Raw genomic sequence first — 16,371 nt, forward strand, 5'->3', positions numbered from 1 at the left:
CCGAAGATCTTCCTGGATTACCACCTGATAGACAAGTAGAGTTCAGAATAGACTTGTTACCAGGAACCACGCCAATAGCAAAAGCACCTTATCGATTAGCATCGACGGAGATGAAGGAGCTGATGATGCAACTTCAGGAGTTATTGGACAAAGGTTTCATTAGACCTAGTTCATCACCCTGGGGAGCTCCGGTGTTATTCGTGAAGAAGAAAGATGGAAGTATGAGAATGTGCATTGATTACAGAGAGCTGAACAAGGCAACAATAAAGAATAGATATCCGTTGCCGAGGATTGATGACCTATTTGATCAATTGCAAGGTTCGAGCTATTTCTCGAAGATCGATCTAAGGTCAGGATATCATCAGCTGAAAGTAAGAGAGCAGGATATAGAGAAGACTGCATTCAGAACTAGATATGGACACTACGAGTTCTTGGTTATGTCGTTTGGACTAACCAATGCTCCGGCAGCATTCATGGATTTAATGAATAGGGTTTGTAATCTGTTCCTTGATAAATCCGTGATAGTGTTCATCGACGACATTCTGATTTACTCAAAAAGCCAGGAGGAGCATGACAGACACTTGCGAGAAGTGTTAGAAGTCTTGAAGAAGGAGAAGTTGTATGCTAAGTTCTCCAAATGTGATTTTTGGATTCGTGAAGTCCAATTCTTGGGTCACGTGGTCAACCAAGAAGGGATAATGGTTGATCCAGCAAAGATTGAAGCTGTAATGAAGTGGGAACAACCGAAAAGTCCCACGGAGATCCGAAGCTTTTTAGGATTAGCCGGATATTACCGAAGGTTTATCCAAGGCTTTTCTTCGATTGTTACTCCATTGACAGCTTTGACCCACAAAGGAGCTACTTATGCTTGGAGTGAGAAGCATAAAGAAGCATTCGAGAAGCTAAAGAAGAAGCTATGCAAGGCACCGATACTTTCTCTACCCGATGGAGTTGAAGACTTCGCCGTTTATAGCGATGCGTCTGGGGTTGGATTGGGTTGTGTTTTGACCCAAAGAGAAAAGGTGATAGCATATGCGTCTCGACAGCTGAAGGAGCATGAAAAGAATTACCCGACTCATGATTTGGAGTTGGCAGCGGTAGTTTTCGCTCTGAAAATATGGAGGCATTACCTCTATGGCACAGAGTGCAAACTTTTCACTGATCATAAGAGTCTCCAATATCTCTTTAATCAGAAGGAATTGAATATGAGGCAACGACGCTGGCTGGAATTACTTAAGGACTACGACTGTGAGATACTTTACCATCCCGGTAAAGCTAATGTTGTTGCTGATGCTCTCAGTCGGAAAGTCAATCTTGAAAGGAAAAGGCCAAGAGCATTGAGAATTGAAGTTGTCTCGACCATTGTGGAAAGTATAAAGAAAGCTCAAGAGGAAGCTTCTGAGAAAAATGACCGAAAGGAGGAACGTTTGGGTAAAACGTTGGTGTTTGGTACAAACGGTCATGGACTGAAGGTATTCCAAGATCGTATTTGGGTACCTAAGTCAGGAGGAATTAGAGATCTTCTGATGGAAGAAGCTCACAAGACCATGTATTCGATTCATCCCGGTAGCACTAAAATGTATAGGGACCTGAAACCCTTCTACTGGTGGCCGACGATGAAGCTTGATATTGCAAAGTATGTGGCCGAGTGTGTGACTTGCGCGAGAGTCAAAACACAACATTAGAAACCGTATGGGAGTTTAGAACCTTTACCTGTGCCTATGGGTAAGTGGGAAGACATTGCCATGGATTTTGTCACTAAACTGCCCAGAACAAAGAATGGTCACGACATAATTTGGGTGGTCGTCGATCGATTCACTAAGAGTGCGCATTTCATAGCAGCCATGGAGAAATGGTCTATGGAAAAGCTTGCGAATTCTTATGTGAAGGAAATTGTGAGACTTCACGGTGTTCCGCTAACAATTGTGTCGGATCGTGATAGTCGTTTCACCTCAAGGTTTTGGAAAAGTCTACAAGAGGAAATGGGTACCAAGTTATGTTTAAGTACAGCTTACCATCCGCAGACTGATGGTCAGAGTGAAAGAACGATACAAACACTTGAAGATATGCTGAGAGCATGTACCTATATTGACCACAAGTGCACCAGACGTCAAAGGACTTTCACTCAACCACTTCCTATGTGAAATAGGCATAAGGAGCTAGTATGTGAGATAAAGGGCAAAAAAAGTAATAAAAAACAAATAAAGTTTGATCAATATCTCAAGGTATTTGCAATTTTAAAAGATAAGGGACAAGAAGGTTTTTAGATAAAAATGCATTAAAATCTTTTCATAAACTTTAAACTAAACACTCCCCCAGATCAAAAAAGAGATAGCTTGCCGATAATATTCTTATTTTAATCTTCTAATTCAAACTCTTTATAAAAATCCCTCTTCATGTTCTCTAATTCCATTATCTGTCTTCTATTACCATCTTCAATCTTCTCATATATATATATATATATATATATATATATATATATATATATATATATATATATATATATATATCACTAAATTTGTTAATAGAGTCTGCAAACAATTACAACCTCAGTTACCTCACAAATCAGAAACAAAATAATCCTCCTTAATTACTAAAATCAATTGAAAACTTGAAAATAAGAAATCAAGAAATATCATAAATAAAATCAGATATTCGTATTTTCAGCAACTTATATCACAGATTTTCACCAACTTAAATACCATATTCGTTTTACCTTTTATCAAATATTTAGATTTTCTAGAGAATGAAACAAGAGTATTTCCAAGAACTTTAACCTTTATGAATTAGGAGAATTAATAAAGGCTTACCAGAAATGGAGAATGAAATTATAGGATAAACAAGAGTCTGTAAAAGGAATTCCACAAGGAATCTAGATTTAGGAGAACTGCTGAACCGAAACCACGAATTAAGATACTAGAAACTAACAGTGATACGGTGAATGGTGATCTGAATTCCACAATGAATAATGAATATTGTAAAAATGAAGATATGCTGAGAGCATGTACCTTGGAGTTCCTAGGTAATTGGGATGAACATTTACCTTTGATAGAATTTTCCTATAACAATAGTTTTCACTCGAGCATTAAGATGGCACCTTACCAAGCTTTGTATGGACAAAAATGTCGTACGCCGTCTTGTTGGCTTGAGGCTGGGGAAAAGCAGTTTATGGGACCGGAGATGGTTCATCAAACTGCTGAAAAATTGAAAGTAATTAGGGAAAGAATGTTAGCGGCTCAGGATCGTCAAAAGAGCTATGCTGACAAAAAGCGAAGACCGATGACTTTTGAAGTTGGGGATTCGGTTTTGCTTAAAGTCTCGCCGTGGAAGGGACTTATAAGATTTGGTAAAAGGGGAAAGTTGAGTCCAAGGTTTATTGGACCGTTTAAAGTTCTTCAGAGGATTGGGAACCAAGCTTACAAGCTCGAATTACCCGAAGAACTGAATGGAATTCATAACACTTTTCATGTGTGTTATTTACGGAAGTTCACGGGGGAAGTTCCCGACATGATTCCACTTTCGGAGTTGAGAATTGACGAGAACAAAAGGTTGATTGAAGAACCAGAGGCAATCGTTGACCGAAAGACTAAGAAGTTGCGACGCAAGATGGTCGAGTTAGTTCTTGTCCGATGGAAACACACGAATGGGCCGAATCTCACCTGGGAGACGGAGAGTGACATGTTGAGTCGCTATCCGCATTTGTTTGTTGATGTGTGATTCCGGGGACGGAATCATTCTAAGGTGGAGAGAATTGTAACGCCTGTGTTTCTGGGCTTGCCATTTTTAGCAATGTAATGGTCTAGGTTAACCTTTGTAACCCGTTTTGAAATAATAAGATTGTATTATTTGAGTATTATGTGTTTTGTGCTTAATTGCTTAATTATGTGGTTTGATTAATTAAGAATGAAAATAAGCGTCAAAATTTAAGTGTAAAATAAACTTGATATCTTTAGATAATGTTGTAGTAGTTGAAACAAGGTTTCCGAAGATATAAAGAATGCCGAAATCCGAGTTATAACGAAGAAGTTATGACCTGTCGAAGTTTCGCGACAGAACTGGCACGACACAGCGCGACGTAAAAAGTGAATTTACGTTAGAGCGATATTTAGCCTTAGCAATCTAAATGAAAGTCGTAGAGTACGTCAAACCATGAGCGTGCATAAAAAGAACGCCCAAATCTGACTTCGTATGAGGAAGTTATGATTTTTCGAAGTTTCGACTTAGCAGTATGCAGCCCGAATGCTCGATTTGAGACCGAGCGGTTTTTAGCCGAAACAATCTAAATGAGAATTGAAGATCTCATTAATTGTAGTAAAACGATAAAAAGATAGGCAAAAACGGACGTCGGATGAAGAAGTTATGATTTTATAACGGAGTTTTCCTGTCCCGGCCTACTAAAAATAAATAATAAAAAATAAAGTCAAAATTAGCCGACGGAGTCTAAACGAAAGTTGTAGATCGTAGTCTCACCTACGCGTGGATACAAAGAGCGTCAAAAACGGAGTTCGTATGAGGAAGATATGAATTTTTGAAGTTTATTTAATAAATTCGGTATTTAATTTAAATAAAAATTCGCTGATATTATCCATGGGGGGGGGGGGGGGGGTCACCGGCCTTATCCCCGTTACGCCCCGCGTAAATCACAGATCCAGCCTCCTACAAATAGGATGCGAGGGGTCCGGGTTTAATTGCTAATTTTCTCTCGTTTTTGTGCCGAAGCTCTGCGTTTTTACCCCCGAAGCCATCCCGAAGCCCCGGTAATATTCCCGAGTCCCGAAGCGAGTCCCGAGATCCCGAAGATCCCGAGAAGTGCGGTTTCCGAGCCGAAGCTCTGCCCGCGAGAAGTTCGATTTTTGTGGAGATCTTCCAGATCTGCTGTGGATTACTACTTCTGCAAGTCGTAGTGCTGTCCGATCATCTTCTGATCAAGTGAGTGTATACTACCTTTCATAAACGCAATAATAATACAAGTATGGTTTGAGTGTATTAAGTTTATCGTCGTTTATACGTGCGAAGGCGTTGTTACTTTCTCCTAACGTTTGAGAGCTTCGGCACGGAGCGTTTGAGAGCTTCTAGCTTCTAGTGTTTGACAAAACGCTCCATTTTGAACAAAAAACATCGTTCGGCACTACAAGCTTCTAACATTTAGTTTAAACAAAACGCTACAAATAAAAAATGCTACTTCAAGTAGCGTTTAACAAAACGCTACATGCTACCCGCTACAAATTAATTTTGCCGAACATGCTTATATTAATATATTAATACATATTGACCCCACGACTGAGGTTCAAAACAAAATCAAAATATATGAACAGACAACAAAATTTGATTGTCTAATAAAAAAATCAATGGTTATACAAGCGGTTACATGCTCTGCACCTTTTTACAAATCCCACGTATTAGATGAATTCTAACAATGACAAGATTTGATTGTGCCCAATGATGTGTTCGTATAACTGTCTTGTGTTTTGAACTCACAACTTGACCACATATGTTAATTAAAAGAGCATGAAAGATGATAAAATTGTTATTTGTGTGGGATTCACCATGTAATATATTGGTAAAAATTATAGAAGATGTTAATACTCATTTATTGTTAGAACTTTAGAAGAGTTTCTATGATGGTTGTAGATTATTTATGCAAATCGTTTGCCAAAAGAACCATGAATCATTAATGTACCAATAATGACGACAAACAAAATTGAATTACTCATGACCATTTTATATTTAATGTTGAAAGTATAGTAAAAAGAAGTTGATTCGTAAGTAACAACAATTTGTATAATTCTATACAACATTGAAAAACTGTCGTTAAAGTTAACTTCTCATATTAAAAATGATGATAAAACACCTTTTTGTATTTTTGGGATTAAGCCAAAATAAAAACCCTAAAAAAGATCTATTGTGATTTTAGCCACCAAAATAAGAACACCACCTTGAAAGCGTAGTATTTACAAAAGCCCCCATAAGCGGCAAGCACTCTGTTTAACAGTGAAGATGAATGTGTATTCATGGTTTCGACTTAGCAAAAAGGGATCTTCATCGCAATCAGCAACGACAACGGCAACAAGCAATCAAAACAATGAAGAACAGTTGTATGGAATCACTGAGGAGTTGATTGATCTCATCAAGTCGTTCACTCTTGAAACATTCAAGAACTTCAATCTCCAAGGTACTCCCTTCGTCATTCGTGCTTCGTAGTTTTTATATGTTATTATTTTATGATGATCAATGAGTTGGGGCCTTCTTAGATGAACAAGGAGCCGATGATGGAGCTGAATCAACTTCTGGGAATATACAAAAGGATTTGTCTGATTGGCAAGAGAAACATGCCGTCCTTGTCCTATCAAAGGCCAAGGTTAGGATTTCTTTTTACTTTGTAATTACGTTTTAGGGTTTTATTTGCTTTAATGAATCCGCCTCTTGTTCTTATGCCATTGCCGTAGCCCTAGATGTTTTGGCAATCTATTTACTAGCGATGAACAATATCTACCATATGACTAGGAAATTAGGGGGTGTTTGGATTTGCGGATTAAAGTGATTATCGTTGCTTCACCTATTGGAATCAAATAATTAGATAATCAGATGCAAGAAGAACTTAAGAACAAAGTGTTGAAGTTGGTGTATAATTGCTGCAGATTGGACTTCGTTATCAAGTATCTATTTTCATAGAAAATTGAAAGAATTAAGAATCCATGGAGCTTTTCAAGTTAATATGGATAGAGTAGTAGTATTATAAGGCAAACATTCCTTTGGTGTTTAGTTTGAACATTCTAGGTGTAGTTTTCTTTCCCCTTTTAACCTTAAGAAATGGTCAGAGGTGCTCTTCCTTATAAATATCAGATTAAAGTTGAATCTCCCATTGATGAATTCAATGTGGTGGATTCTCTCTTTATGTTCGTATTATAAATCCAATCTTTGTATTCCTGATGAGAAAATTTATGGGGAATAACAACATACTTTACTTTCACCAATAATAGTAAAAGTAAAAGTAAAAAATTATTTTTTCGTTTAAACTAAAGATATTAAATGTTCTTCTCTGACAGGAACTATCACAACTTAGGTTTAGATTATGTCCTCGCTACTTGAAAGAAGGACAATTTTGGAGAATTTATTTTATCCTTGTGAAGAACTATGTTGCAAAGTAAGATTTTTACCTTTTATGAATCTTTTTTTTATTTCTAATTAATTTGCAAAAGCAATAGAGGTAAGTTGATTGGTATTTTGATAATCAGATATGAGTTGCATGCCATACGAATGGAGAAACTTAAACAGATTGCATCAGAGAATAAGAAAAAAGACTCAAATACAAATGGATATGAAGTTGAAATGTTGGAATCAAGAAAGCCAATACATCCCAAACCTACAACTTCCCTTAAATAGAAGGTGAATCATTCCAAAAGTTAAAACGGAAACAAGTTCATGAAACATGAATTTTTATGTATTTTTTTTCTTTTGTATATACTTTTTAAGGTTATATCATCTTGAAAGCATCGTGGTATCTCCTTATGGATAGCTTTATAAATCATGAAAACAAGTAGTTACTAAACGATACATGAAGATGGGGACAAAATGGTCATTTGTATGGATTTTAACAGAGCCCATGGACTAAAATTGCAATCGAAAATGATCTTAGGGATGAAAAAAAAAAAAATGAAACTATTTGATTGTATTGTATCCATCAAAAGTGATAAAGCACCAACCACATGGATAGTTTTTTGTAATTTAGTCGATTTATTCTTCTTTTGTCTCAAACCATGTGTTTTCAATTCTCATCATACCATTAACATTACCATACTATGGATCAACTGTCAAGTTAAGGTTACACACTTTTTTCTGTTAAAATAAAGGGAACATCATTTATTATATTTAATATTGATGTTATATATTTACTAGAGTTGATTTATTAACAACAGAAAATAAAAACCAGAAATATACTTCCATAAAGAAAACCTAAATAATCGACTTGAGTGGTTATGGACATACAACTTTTATTGCACAAGGTACAGTTATTTTACACGAGAAAGAAAAAAACATTTAACTTTCAGAGTGGGTTCTTCGTCTTCATGATTGAAGTTATCTCAACAATGGAATCTGTAAGTTTTTGGGGGCTATTTTGATTCTCATATGATATAGGGGTTTGAAAAGTTGCACTGAAAGCCAAAGATCGCAGTAAAAGTGTAAAACACTTGTGAATCATAGTGCAAGTGGTCAGTCGAGTCAGTTTTACTTTTTACCACTAAGATTTTAACTTTATCTGCAACAGTTCATTTCCTTCGCAGAATATTCACATGTTTACCTCATCATCACAATCTACATAATAAAATCAAGATTGTGTTTTTTATTTTTGAGGTGACATACTTTCTTTTAATCGGTTAATAACAATTCTTGTAAAAAAATTTATATATAGAGAAATAGAATAGTAAAAGATGACGAGCAGATTGATAGCAAGCATGTCAGAAAATATAAATAGTAGAAAGTGAGTATGTGGACGTGATTTAAAATGTTAATAAATTTCAATAGCACATTGATGAATGGACTGTCTACCAAGTCAGAACTGACCGACCATAGGCTTCAGTACCAATAACATTTTACATCGACACTAGAAGCCCTAAAGTCTAAAGTCTAAACAAAAACACACGAAAACTGGGCTTTTTTATTCTGTTAAATGTATGTGGTATTATAACATACTTTAGTCTATGTAAAAGGAAAAAAAAAAAAAAAAGTATATTAGTATGTAAAATAAATTATTTTTTCTATTAACTGGAAGTAAAAGAATACATTGTTTAACATACATTATACAGATTGACGCTTTTTGTGGCGTAAAAAATATGTGAAATTATAGATTTTTTTGACGAATTTTATGGTTTAAACAATATATGAAAGCCACCCAAGTTTGATATATTTTTCATATTGACCATGGTCACAAATAAAAAAACATCGTGAAAGTTTAATAATTTTGAGTGAAATATTATTGTCAGTTTAGTACAAAAACTTCGTTGAAGCCACTCAATTCTTGATAACTTCTTTGTATTGATTTGTGGTAAATCAAAGTGGTCGACCTGACAAAAACTAATGACTTAAAAGTTGGTACATATTTTACCGGTGAAATTTTTTATATGATTTGTCAATAATCATTTAACTTTGTTAACGAAATATCACTAATATTTTAATTTTGGTTAAAAATTTTCACTAATTCTTTTTGTATATATTTTACCACATATTTTGCCATTGAACTTTTTTATACATATTATACCAATAATCTTACAAATTTATTAAAAGAAAGAAAAGAAATACTCGTGACCTTAAGGGAGGCGTTGACTCTACCATTGAGCCAATGCGTGATTTCAGCTTATAGCTACTAACTTTTAAAGAAAAATTGAAAATTAATGAGACTTACAATCAAACATCGACTCTCTACCTTGTTTGATGAAGGCTTTACTCTCGATATTGTATATAATGTAAATTTCAGATATGTATTTTAGTATCTGTTAGTATACATATGTATTATTTGCATATTAATATGTGTTGTGTATAAAATAAAGTATTATTACAAATATTTTTTCAAAAAGTTACGTATTTTTGCATATAAATATGCACTTTTACATTTAAAACTATATTTTTTACATATACTTATGTATTTTTAACATATTATCTATGTTATATTATGTATAAATATGTATTTTTATATTTAAACCATATTTGTATGTATTAATATATATTTTTAAATTTAAACCATATTTTTATATATAAATATATATGTATTAACATTTTCAAATTTAAAAATATGTTTTTTATGTAAATATATAGTATTAAATATAAAAAATACATATTTATATGTAAAAATATAGTTTTAAATGTATAAAAATATGCATTTATGCATAACAATACAATGAAAATTAACTTATTGCTAAATGATACCTTATTTACTGACTTCTTATAAACTTATACAATAAGCTATATATATATATATATATATATATATATATATATATATATATATATATATATATATATATATATATATATATAATGTTATGTAAAATTGTACTTTTCTACATGCAGAAACATATTATTAATGGGTATACGGGCCTACCCTACCATAGGGTGATAACACATGAAGCATATACAACAGTATCAGGTCATTATGATTTTAAAAAAGGACACAATTTATGAAATCACATGTGATTTATTGTTCTGATTTTCACAGGTTGCCATTTTCATCAAGCAAGACAAGAGTTAAACCTGGGTGTGCCAGTACATCCCCTTAAATATTACACCGTGAAACAATAATTTATCGTTCTTTCATTTGAATATTTGGTTGCAACAATAATGTATACCCCAATTAAAAATCTTGTAATAATACACATACCCTCATAATAATAAAAAATTTCGATAAATACATTATCCTGACCTTAAATCTTTAATACTAGTAGTACATTACCTAACAAAATGTTCTTTTTGAATCAATAGTGTTTTGTAAAAAGAATAGTTGACATTAACCCTTGAAAGATACCCTGATCAAAAATCTTGTCACAATACATACTCTGATTGACGATTTTTGTTTATATATTATTTGATTATAGCAAAAGGGTACATCTTTAATGCATGAGGTTTGATGAAGTCTTGAAAAATGAACAGCATAAAACTCTGGCAATTATTTATTATTACTTGCAAATCTAGACAAACATGGAACAATGAAGACTAAAAAGTTACAGATTTTCTTCTTTCCCATTCTACCCTAAAGGTTAGTGTGTAATTCAATCACTAAACTACACAACTTTTGAGTTTTTTTCCTTTACATTTCACTAGGAAACCAAAGGGTATAAGCGGAATTACAACAACGCCCTCTAATATGTCCATCCCATCCTCCTTCCTTATTGGGATTGTACTTGTACCCACTCATAACGTCCTCCAAGCGGCTTTTCATTCACTATGTCAAAGTTGTACCTTCATAAACATCAGAAATATATATATATATATATATATATATATATATATATATATTTATAGCCAATAAATAACGAGCTAAATGCATAAAATAGCAACGTAATTTATTTATCAAAAACTTTTTTTTAAAAGTATATTGCTATTTCTTGCATTTAAAAATTAGGGTTAAGAAGATGATGTGTACTTGTCAGCAAACCGTCTTTGTTGTTCCTGGTCATGACGGGTAAAAAACTCCTCAATCTCCTGTGCCAAAGGCATTGAATTCTGGGATATTCTAGAAGCTTCTAGATTCATGGATCGTGTGCTAGAACCAGGGGTATATATGTCATATATGTCTTTTATCAAGCTACAAGGAGTGCTTTCTCGGGTGCTCCTGTAATTATTAGTAAACAAACCATCATTTTCAAAACAAAAAATCAACACCGTGTTTGACTATTTGTCAAATATAGCTAGCATCCATTTGACCATTTGTTGTAATAAAGATAATGGGCAAAATCGTAATAATAGCTAGATATTATTTCCAAAAATGGCAAGTCATGGATTCGAAAGGAGTACTTGTGCATAACTGCAAATAATGGACCAATTTATGCACTAATATGACAAAATACATTTAGAAACTTTACTTTTTTATTTTATTATTTTCTTACATTACTACAAAAAAATAAACTCAGGGTATGGACAGTGGACCATGTAGGCTGGTTTTTTCACAAGATTACAATTTTAATTGGGGGTGGGTGGGGATCACACACCATATCTATGATGAAGAAGTTTTATTTTATTTTTTATAAAAAAAAAATATATATATATATGACAGTGGAAGTTAAACATCCAAATATCCAATTATTGTCCTTTGTTTCTGTACTATTCAATATTCACTAACATATGAAAAAAAAAAAAAAAAACAACTTATGTGGACCCCTCCTTCATGAATGCTATTAAAGTCGATGTTTGTGTATGCCTCTAAAGTCTAAACTAGTAAAAACAAAAAGTTGGACAAAAACTGGTTACTATTTTTGTTCATGGAAGTAAATAAGAAGTTTTTATAACTTATAAGAAAACTGATAACAGAAGTAAATGTAAATACTATTTACTACCTGAACTTACTTAAACAGCTAATTATCTGAATCTCTGATTATTCAAGTCACAATAATCACTTAAAAAAATACATATCCAAACACCCATAGCACATTCTAATCTTAAAAAAGACTGAATCTTTCCTAATAACACACAAGAACTAGACCTATCAAAGACGATAGCTTGATATGGAAAGAGAAAACAGTTCATAATAAATGGGACCATGTGGGTCTTCATAATATCTGAGTAAACGCCTCTGATTATTTAATATTTATAAAAAAATAAAATAAATAAAAAAAGAAGCTAGAGGCCTATTGAAGGAAGTCTTTTTCACCACTCACTATCCAATTTTGTAGTTTTGTGTAGTGTAAAGTTAAAGATTTTTAATAGAAAACCATAATGGCTGTGGTTATCCTATGTTGGAAAACATGGGCCCACTCCACTACTGTAATAAGTGATTGTGATCGGTTATCATTTATCATCATTAGTGATTGTGGTTTAATGTTCGTATTATAAAACGAAATAGCGTCAAATCTTGGCTTTATTGATAATGAATAAAAATAGATAACGGATGATGAGAGAACATCTTATCTGTCCATAGGCCCACTAAATCAAAATTCAAAACTTAACTCATTTCACTTTGTATTTTACCATATCAATTATTTTAGCATGTTTTTTCACCAAGATTTTCAGCTTATATTTGACGGAAAAAAAATCAAGAAACAGAAATCGAAAATTGAGTAATATGAAAGGGTATATTTTATAACTTTGATAAAAGATTAAAGAAGTCGTGTTGTGGAAAATACATAGGGTGATCATGAAGACACGTTTACTAGCATATTTGTCTTAGATGAAAGAAAGGAAAGTGGTACCCCACATGATGAAATGGAAAAGGGAAGAAGCCCTTTCTCAACATAAGAACATGAAAGTGTCTCCAAATGGATTTTTTTTTTTACAAATATCCACTCCAAAAGAGAAGAAAGAACCCTAATAATTCCAAAATAAATCAAGCACATTGATATTTAGAGTGAAAACAACCCCTGTTTCTTATTTTTGTCAAGCACGTACCAAATTAAGACTAGAAAACAATCATATAGCAATTATACAAACACATATAGCGAAATATATAAACTAATTGTTATCCCCACATTGGTTCTTTCACTGCAAACAATCTATGAATCTAGCGTGCTTCATATGATTTTTTTTTTTTTAAAAAAGTAAAATGAAGGTTGAAATTACATATATTTGTTCATATAATAATCAAGAAATAACAAAAATTAAGTATCAATTATTGCAAAATATATAAAAGCCAGAGCATTTTCGTGTAAAAGGAAGTTGTAATTTTGATATAAAGTTTAAGGAAGTATATACCTTTCTCTGCCATCAAAATCAATATTATTTTCTCCAAAATGACAAGACTCCTCTGTTTCTTCACCTGCTTTAATTTGAGTGTCTAATGAACCCGACCCGACTGAACCAGAAACACCTGAAGAAATCGTGAGAAGATTAGGGTTAGGGTTTTGTTGCCTGCAGCATGTTAGTTGTTGAAACGGTGGTTTCTCTAGCCGCCGGCTGCGTAGCTGGAGATAAGACAATTCACTGTCTTGTTCCACCGCTGGCGACTCTGGCGGTGTTGCAGTTGATTTCGTAGCTCGAAGTTTCTGCAACGCTAGGGTTTTGGCTCGCGTTCGGACGCCAAGAGACGACTGCGAAACATCCATTACGGCCACCACGTCTCCGGTCAAATTAGCTTTCCTCATGTACCTTCCCATCACTTAATTCTCACTTCACTGATGCTCTATTTTTATTACCATAAAACACAACCTCGTAAATTCTTCAAGGCGTTGAATATGGAGAGAGGTGAAGAAAAAGATGGTGAGAGAGAGAGAGAGAGAGAGAGAGAGAGGGGTTTGAAATGGGGGGAAAGATTTGTATGTATAAAGTTAGGGTTGGCGTCAAGATGAACAGCAACTTTGAGAGTATTTGTAGTACACCTTTTTCTTTATATTCTTCTTTAGCTCCGAACTTATTTTTTGTTTGTTTACTTGTTATTATATTTTAATAAAAAAAAAAAAACTTTTTTTTTCCATTTGGTCGCCCACTAATAGATCATGATAACGTGTCAGTTTTGTATTCAGTTTTGTATTTAGTTTTGTATTTTGTTCAGTAATATGTAGCTCTAATATTTAAGTATGTGTTTGCATTTAACCCTAATATTTTTTTTTTCTTATTTATCATTGGTTTTAGAAAAAATTTCATTTTAGTTGTTAGCTAATAAATGATGTAATATGTTCATCGTTGAGCAACAAAAAAAAATCATTTTTTTGGTTTATGTAATTATAGATATTTGGTTTTTCAACAAATATATGAGCAGAATTAACCAATTGTTTAAATATTATAAATATTTAAGTTATGAATAAATTAACAATTTGATTTGCTTAAATATTAGCATGTCATATTTATTAGATGTCACAGACACAAGACTTAAACTATGTTTTTTTCCTTCATTTTAAAATGCATGTGTATATTAAATACAACAAATACTGATAATACGATCAAGGGTAAATCGTATTTACGACTCCTACCTTCGTTTTTTTTGTAACATTTCGATATTAAGGTATTTTCATTTTAAACCCTAAGTATGAGAATTTATTTCATTTTAGAGCTTGGTTGTGAATTAATTGTTAAACTGGACCCAAATGGCATTTTTGTAATTTTTGAGAGTTGGGCACGAACGTTGGGTGTTCCTTAGGAACATTGGCCGTAAGTGGCTAGAGTGCAAACCCTAGTTTTTAGGGTTTGGACCCAATTTAAACATCACTATAGACCCATAACCTTTCCCCTCATTAGCCTCCATACCCTAGAAGATATCCCACGAACCCTAGTCCTCTTTTGATTGTTCTTGAGCCTTATAGTGATCTTTTGGTGCTTTTGGGTGGTTTTTGGTGGTGAAGGGAGTTCCTTAAAGATAAAGTGGTCCATTCAAGTCCTTGTATCCAGATTCTACACCTTCTTGTGCATCTATAGGAGGCATCAAGTTCACACACTGGAGTTCTTTGTTATAGATCTCATTATGTCCATGTTTATTCACTTTTTGTCCCAAAACCTTGGTATTATGGAGTATGAACTACTCCAGACCATTTGAGTTGTCCTTTTGGGCACTTGGGAGTGTATGAAATCATAAAAATCAGATATTAAGGGTTGAGGTTCACCCATGCTTAAGTTGTTTGCCTTTTCATGTAGTTTTGGACCTAAGTTTTGGTATTAGGTCCTTTTTAGCCATGCAAGTTAGTAAAGTTGTCAACTTTATGGTTTAAGACATTATTTATTAGTAGATTTGAGGTTTAGACGTTAAGATCTTAAGGGATTAAGACCCTAGTTAGCTTTTGGGACTCTGGCCAGTATGTCGGGCGTACTCCTTAGTACGCTGTGCATACTGGGTCAACAGTCCGCTTTCGGGTCAACGTGCGTATGCGGGGCGTATATGTAGGGTACGCGGGGTGTACGCCAAGCTGTGGGCCTCCTTTGATTTTCGGTCACTTTTGGGCTATATGATTTTGGTCCTTGAATATCTTATGGACTTGGGCCATTTTTGAGCCTTAAGTGCTACTTAGTTTGAGACATTTATGGAAGGGTAAAATAATCTTTTACCCTTGGAGGCGAGAATTGTGAATTAAAGTCTCGGTTATGTTTTATGAACTAAATATTAACTAGGGCATTATTTGGTCATATTTAGTGCAGAGATTTCGGATCAACAGTCCGAGCATTTACTTGACTTTTCAGCTGATCGATGTGAGTCTCCTGCTAGTGATTGTCAGGCAGAAGGCACCAATTTCGGCCCATGGATTATCGATATTTGTATGTTAGTTGTCTGTGTGACTCTTGCATGTGTTATATATGTTTATATGTATACAAACACATGCAATACATGTTACTGACATAGCCTGATGAGTATGTTAGTTGTCTGTGTGACATAGCCTGATGAGTATGTTAGTTGTCTGTGTGACTCTTGCATGTATTATATATGTTTATATCTATACAAACACATGCAACACATGTTACTGACATAGCCTGATGAGTATGTTGGGAGGGCCCATCGTATGTTACTGATAGATTTGTATCGGGCAGGGCCCGATGAATACCGGGCGATGCCCGATGCCAGGCAGGGGACTGATGAATGTTAGGCGGGGCCCAATGTATGCTTGATATGTATGGTATGTGGTATTTTGGGGAACTCATTAAGCTTTGTGCTTACAATTTTCAGTGTATGCTTCAGGTACCTCCGGATCGAAGGGGAAGAGCTCGGGACGATCACATTGCACACACCATGATTTTTATGCTTACTGA

At 34.0% G+C, this 16,371-nt stretch overlaps 2 protein-coding genes across 3 annotated transcripts; one reads left to right on the forward strand and one right to left on the reverse strand.

Moving 5' to 3' along the window:
* Nucleotides 1-5,892: 5,892 nt before the first annotated feature.
* Nucleotides 5,893-7,585, forward strand: LOC144998544 (BSD domain-containing protein). Its single transcript, XM_078958289.1, has 4 exons — nucleotides 5,893-6,172; nucleotides 6,252-6,358; nucleotides 7,047-7,144; nucleotides 7,236-7,585. The coding sequence occupies exons 1-4, from the start codon at nucleotides 5,998-6,000 to the stop codon at nucleotides 7,381-7,383; spliced, it is 528 nt and encodes a 175-aa protein (XP_078814415.1). The 5' UTR covers nucleotides 5,893-5,997; the 3' UTR covers nucleotides 7,384-7,585.
* A 3,049-nt stretch (nucleotides 7,586-10,634) lies between these two features.
* Nucleotides 10,635-13,990, reverse strand: LOC145048481 (cyclin-dependent kinase inhibitor 3-like). Of its 2 annotated transcripts, none has more exons than XM_078996982.1 (3): nucleotides 13,396-13,990; nucleotides 11,135-11,323; nucleotides 10,635-10,933 (listed from the first exon to the last, which is right to left on the reverse strand). In XM_078996982.1, exons 1-3 carry the CDS (start codon nucleotides 13,794-13,796, stop codon nucleotides 10,927-10,929), a joined length of 597 nt encoding a protein of 198 aa, XP_078853108.1. In that variant the 5' UTR covers nucleotides 13,797-13,990; the 3' UTR covers nucleotides 10,635-10,926. The 2 variants fall into 2 exon arrangements, with proteins under 2 accessions (XP_078853108.1, XP_078853107.1); XM_078996981.1 differs by having other exon boundaries at nucleotides 10,635-10,950; nucleotides 13,396-13,989.
* Nucleotides 13,991-16,371: the final 2,381 nt, after the last annotated feature.

The sequence above is a fragment of the Lactuca saligna genome, chromosome 5 (assembly GCF_052625555.1).
Source record: "Lactuca saligna cultivar CGN05327 chromosome 5, ASM5262555v1, whole genome shotgun sequence".
Lineage (NCBI taxonomy): Eukaryota > Viridiplantae > Streptophyta > Magnoliopsida > Asterales > Asteraceae > Lactuca > Lactuca saligna.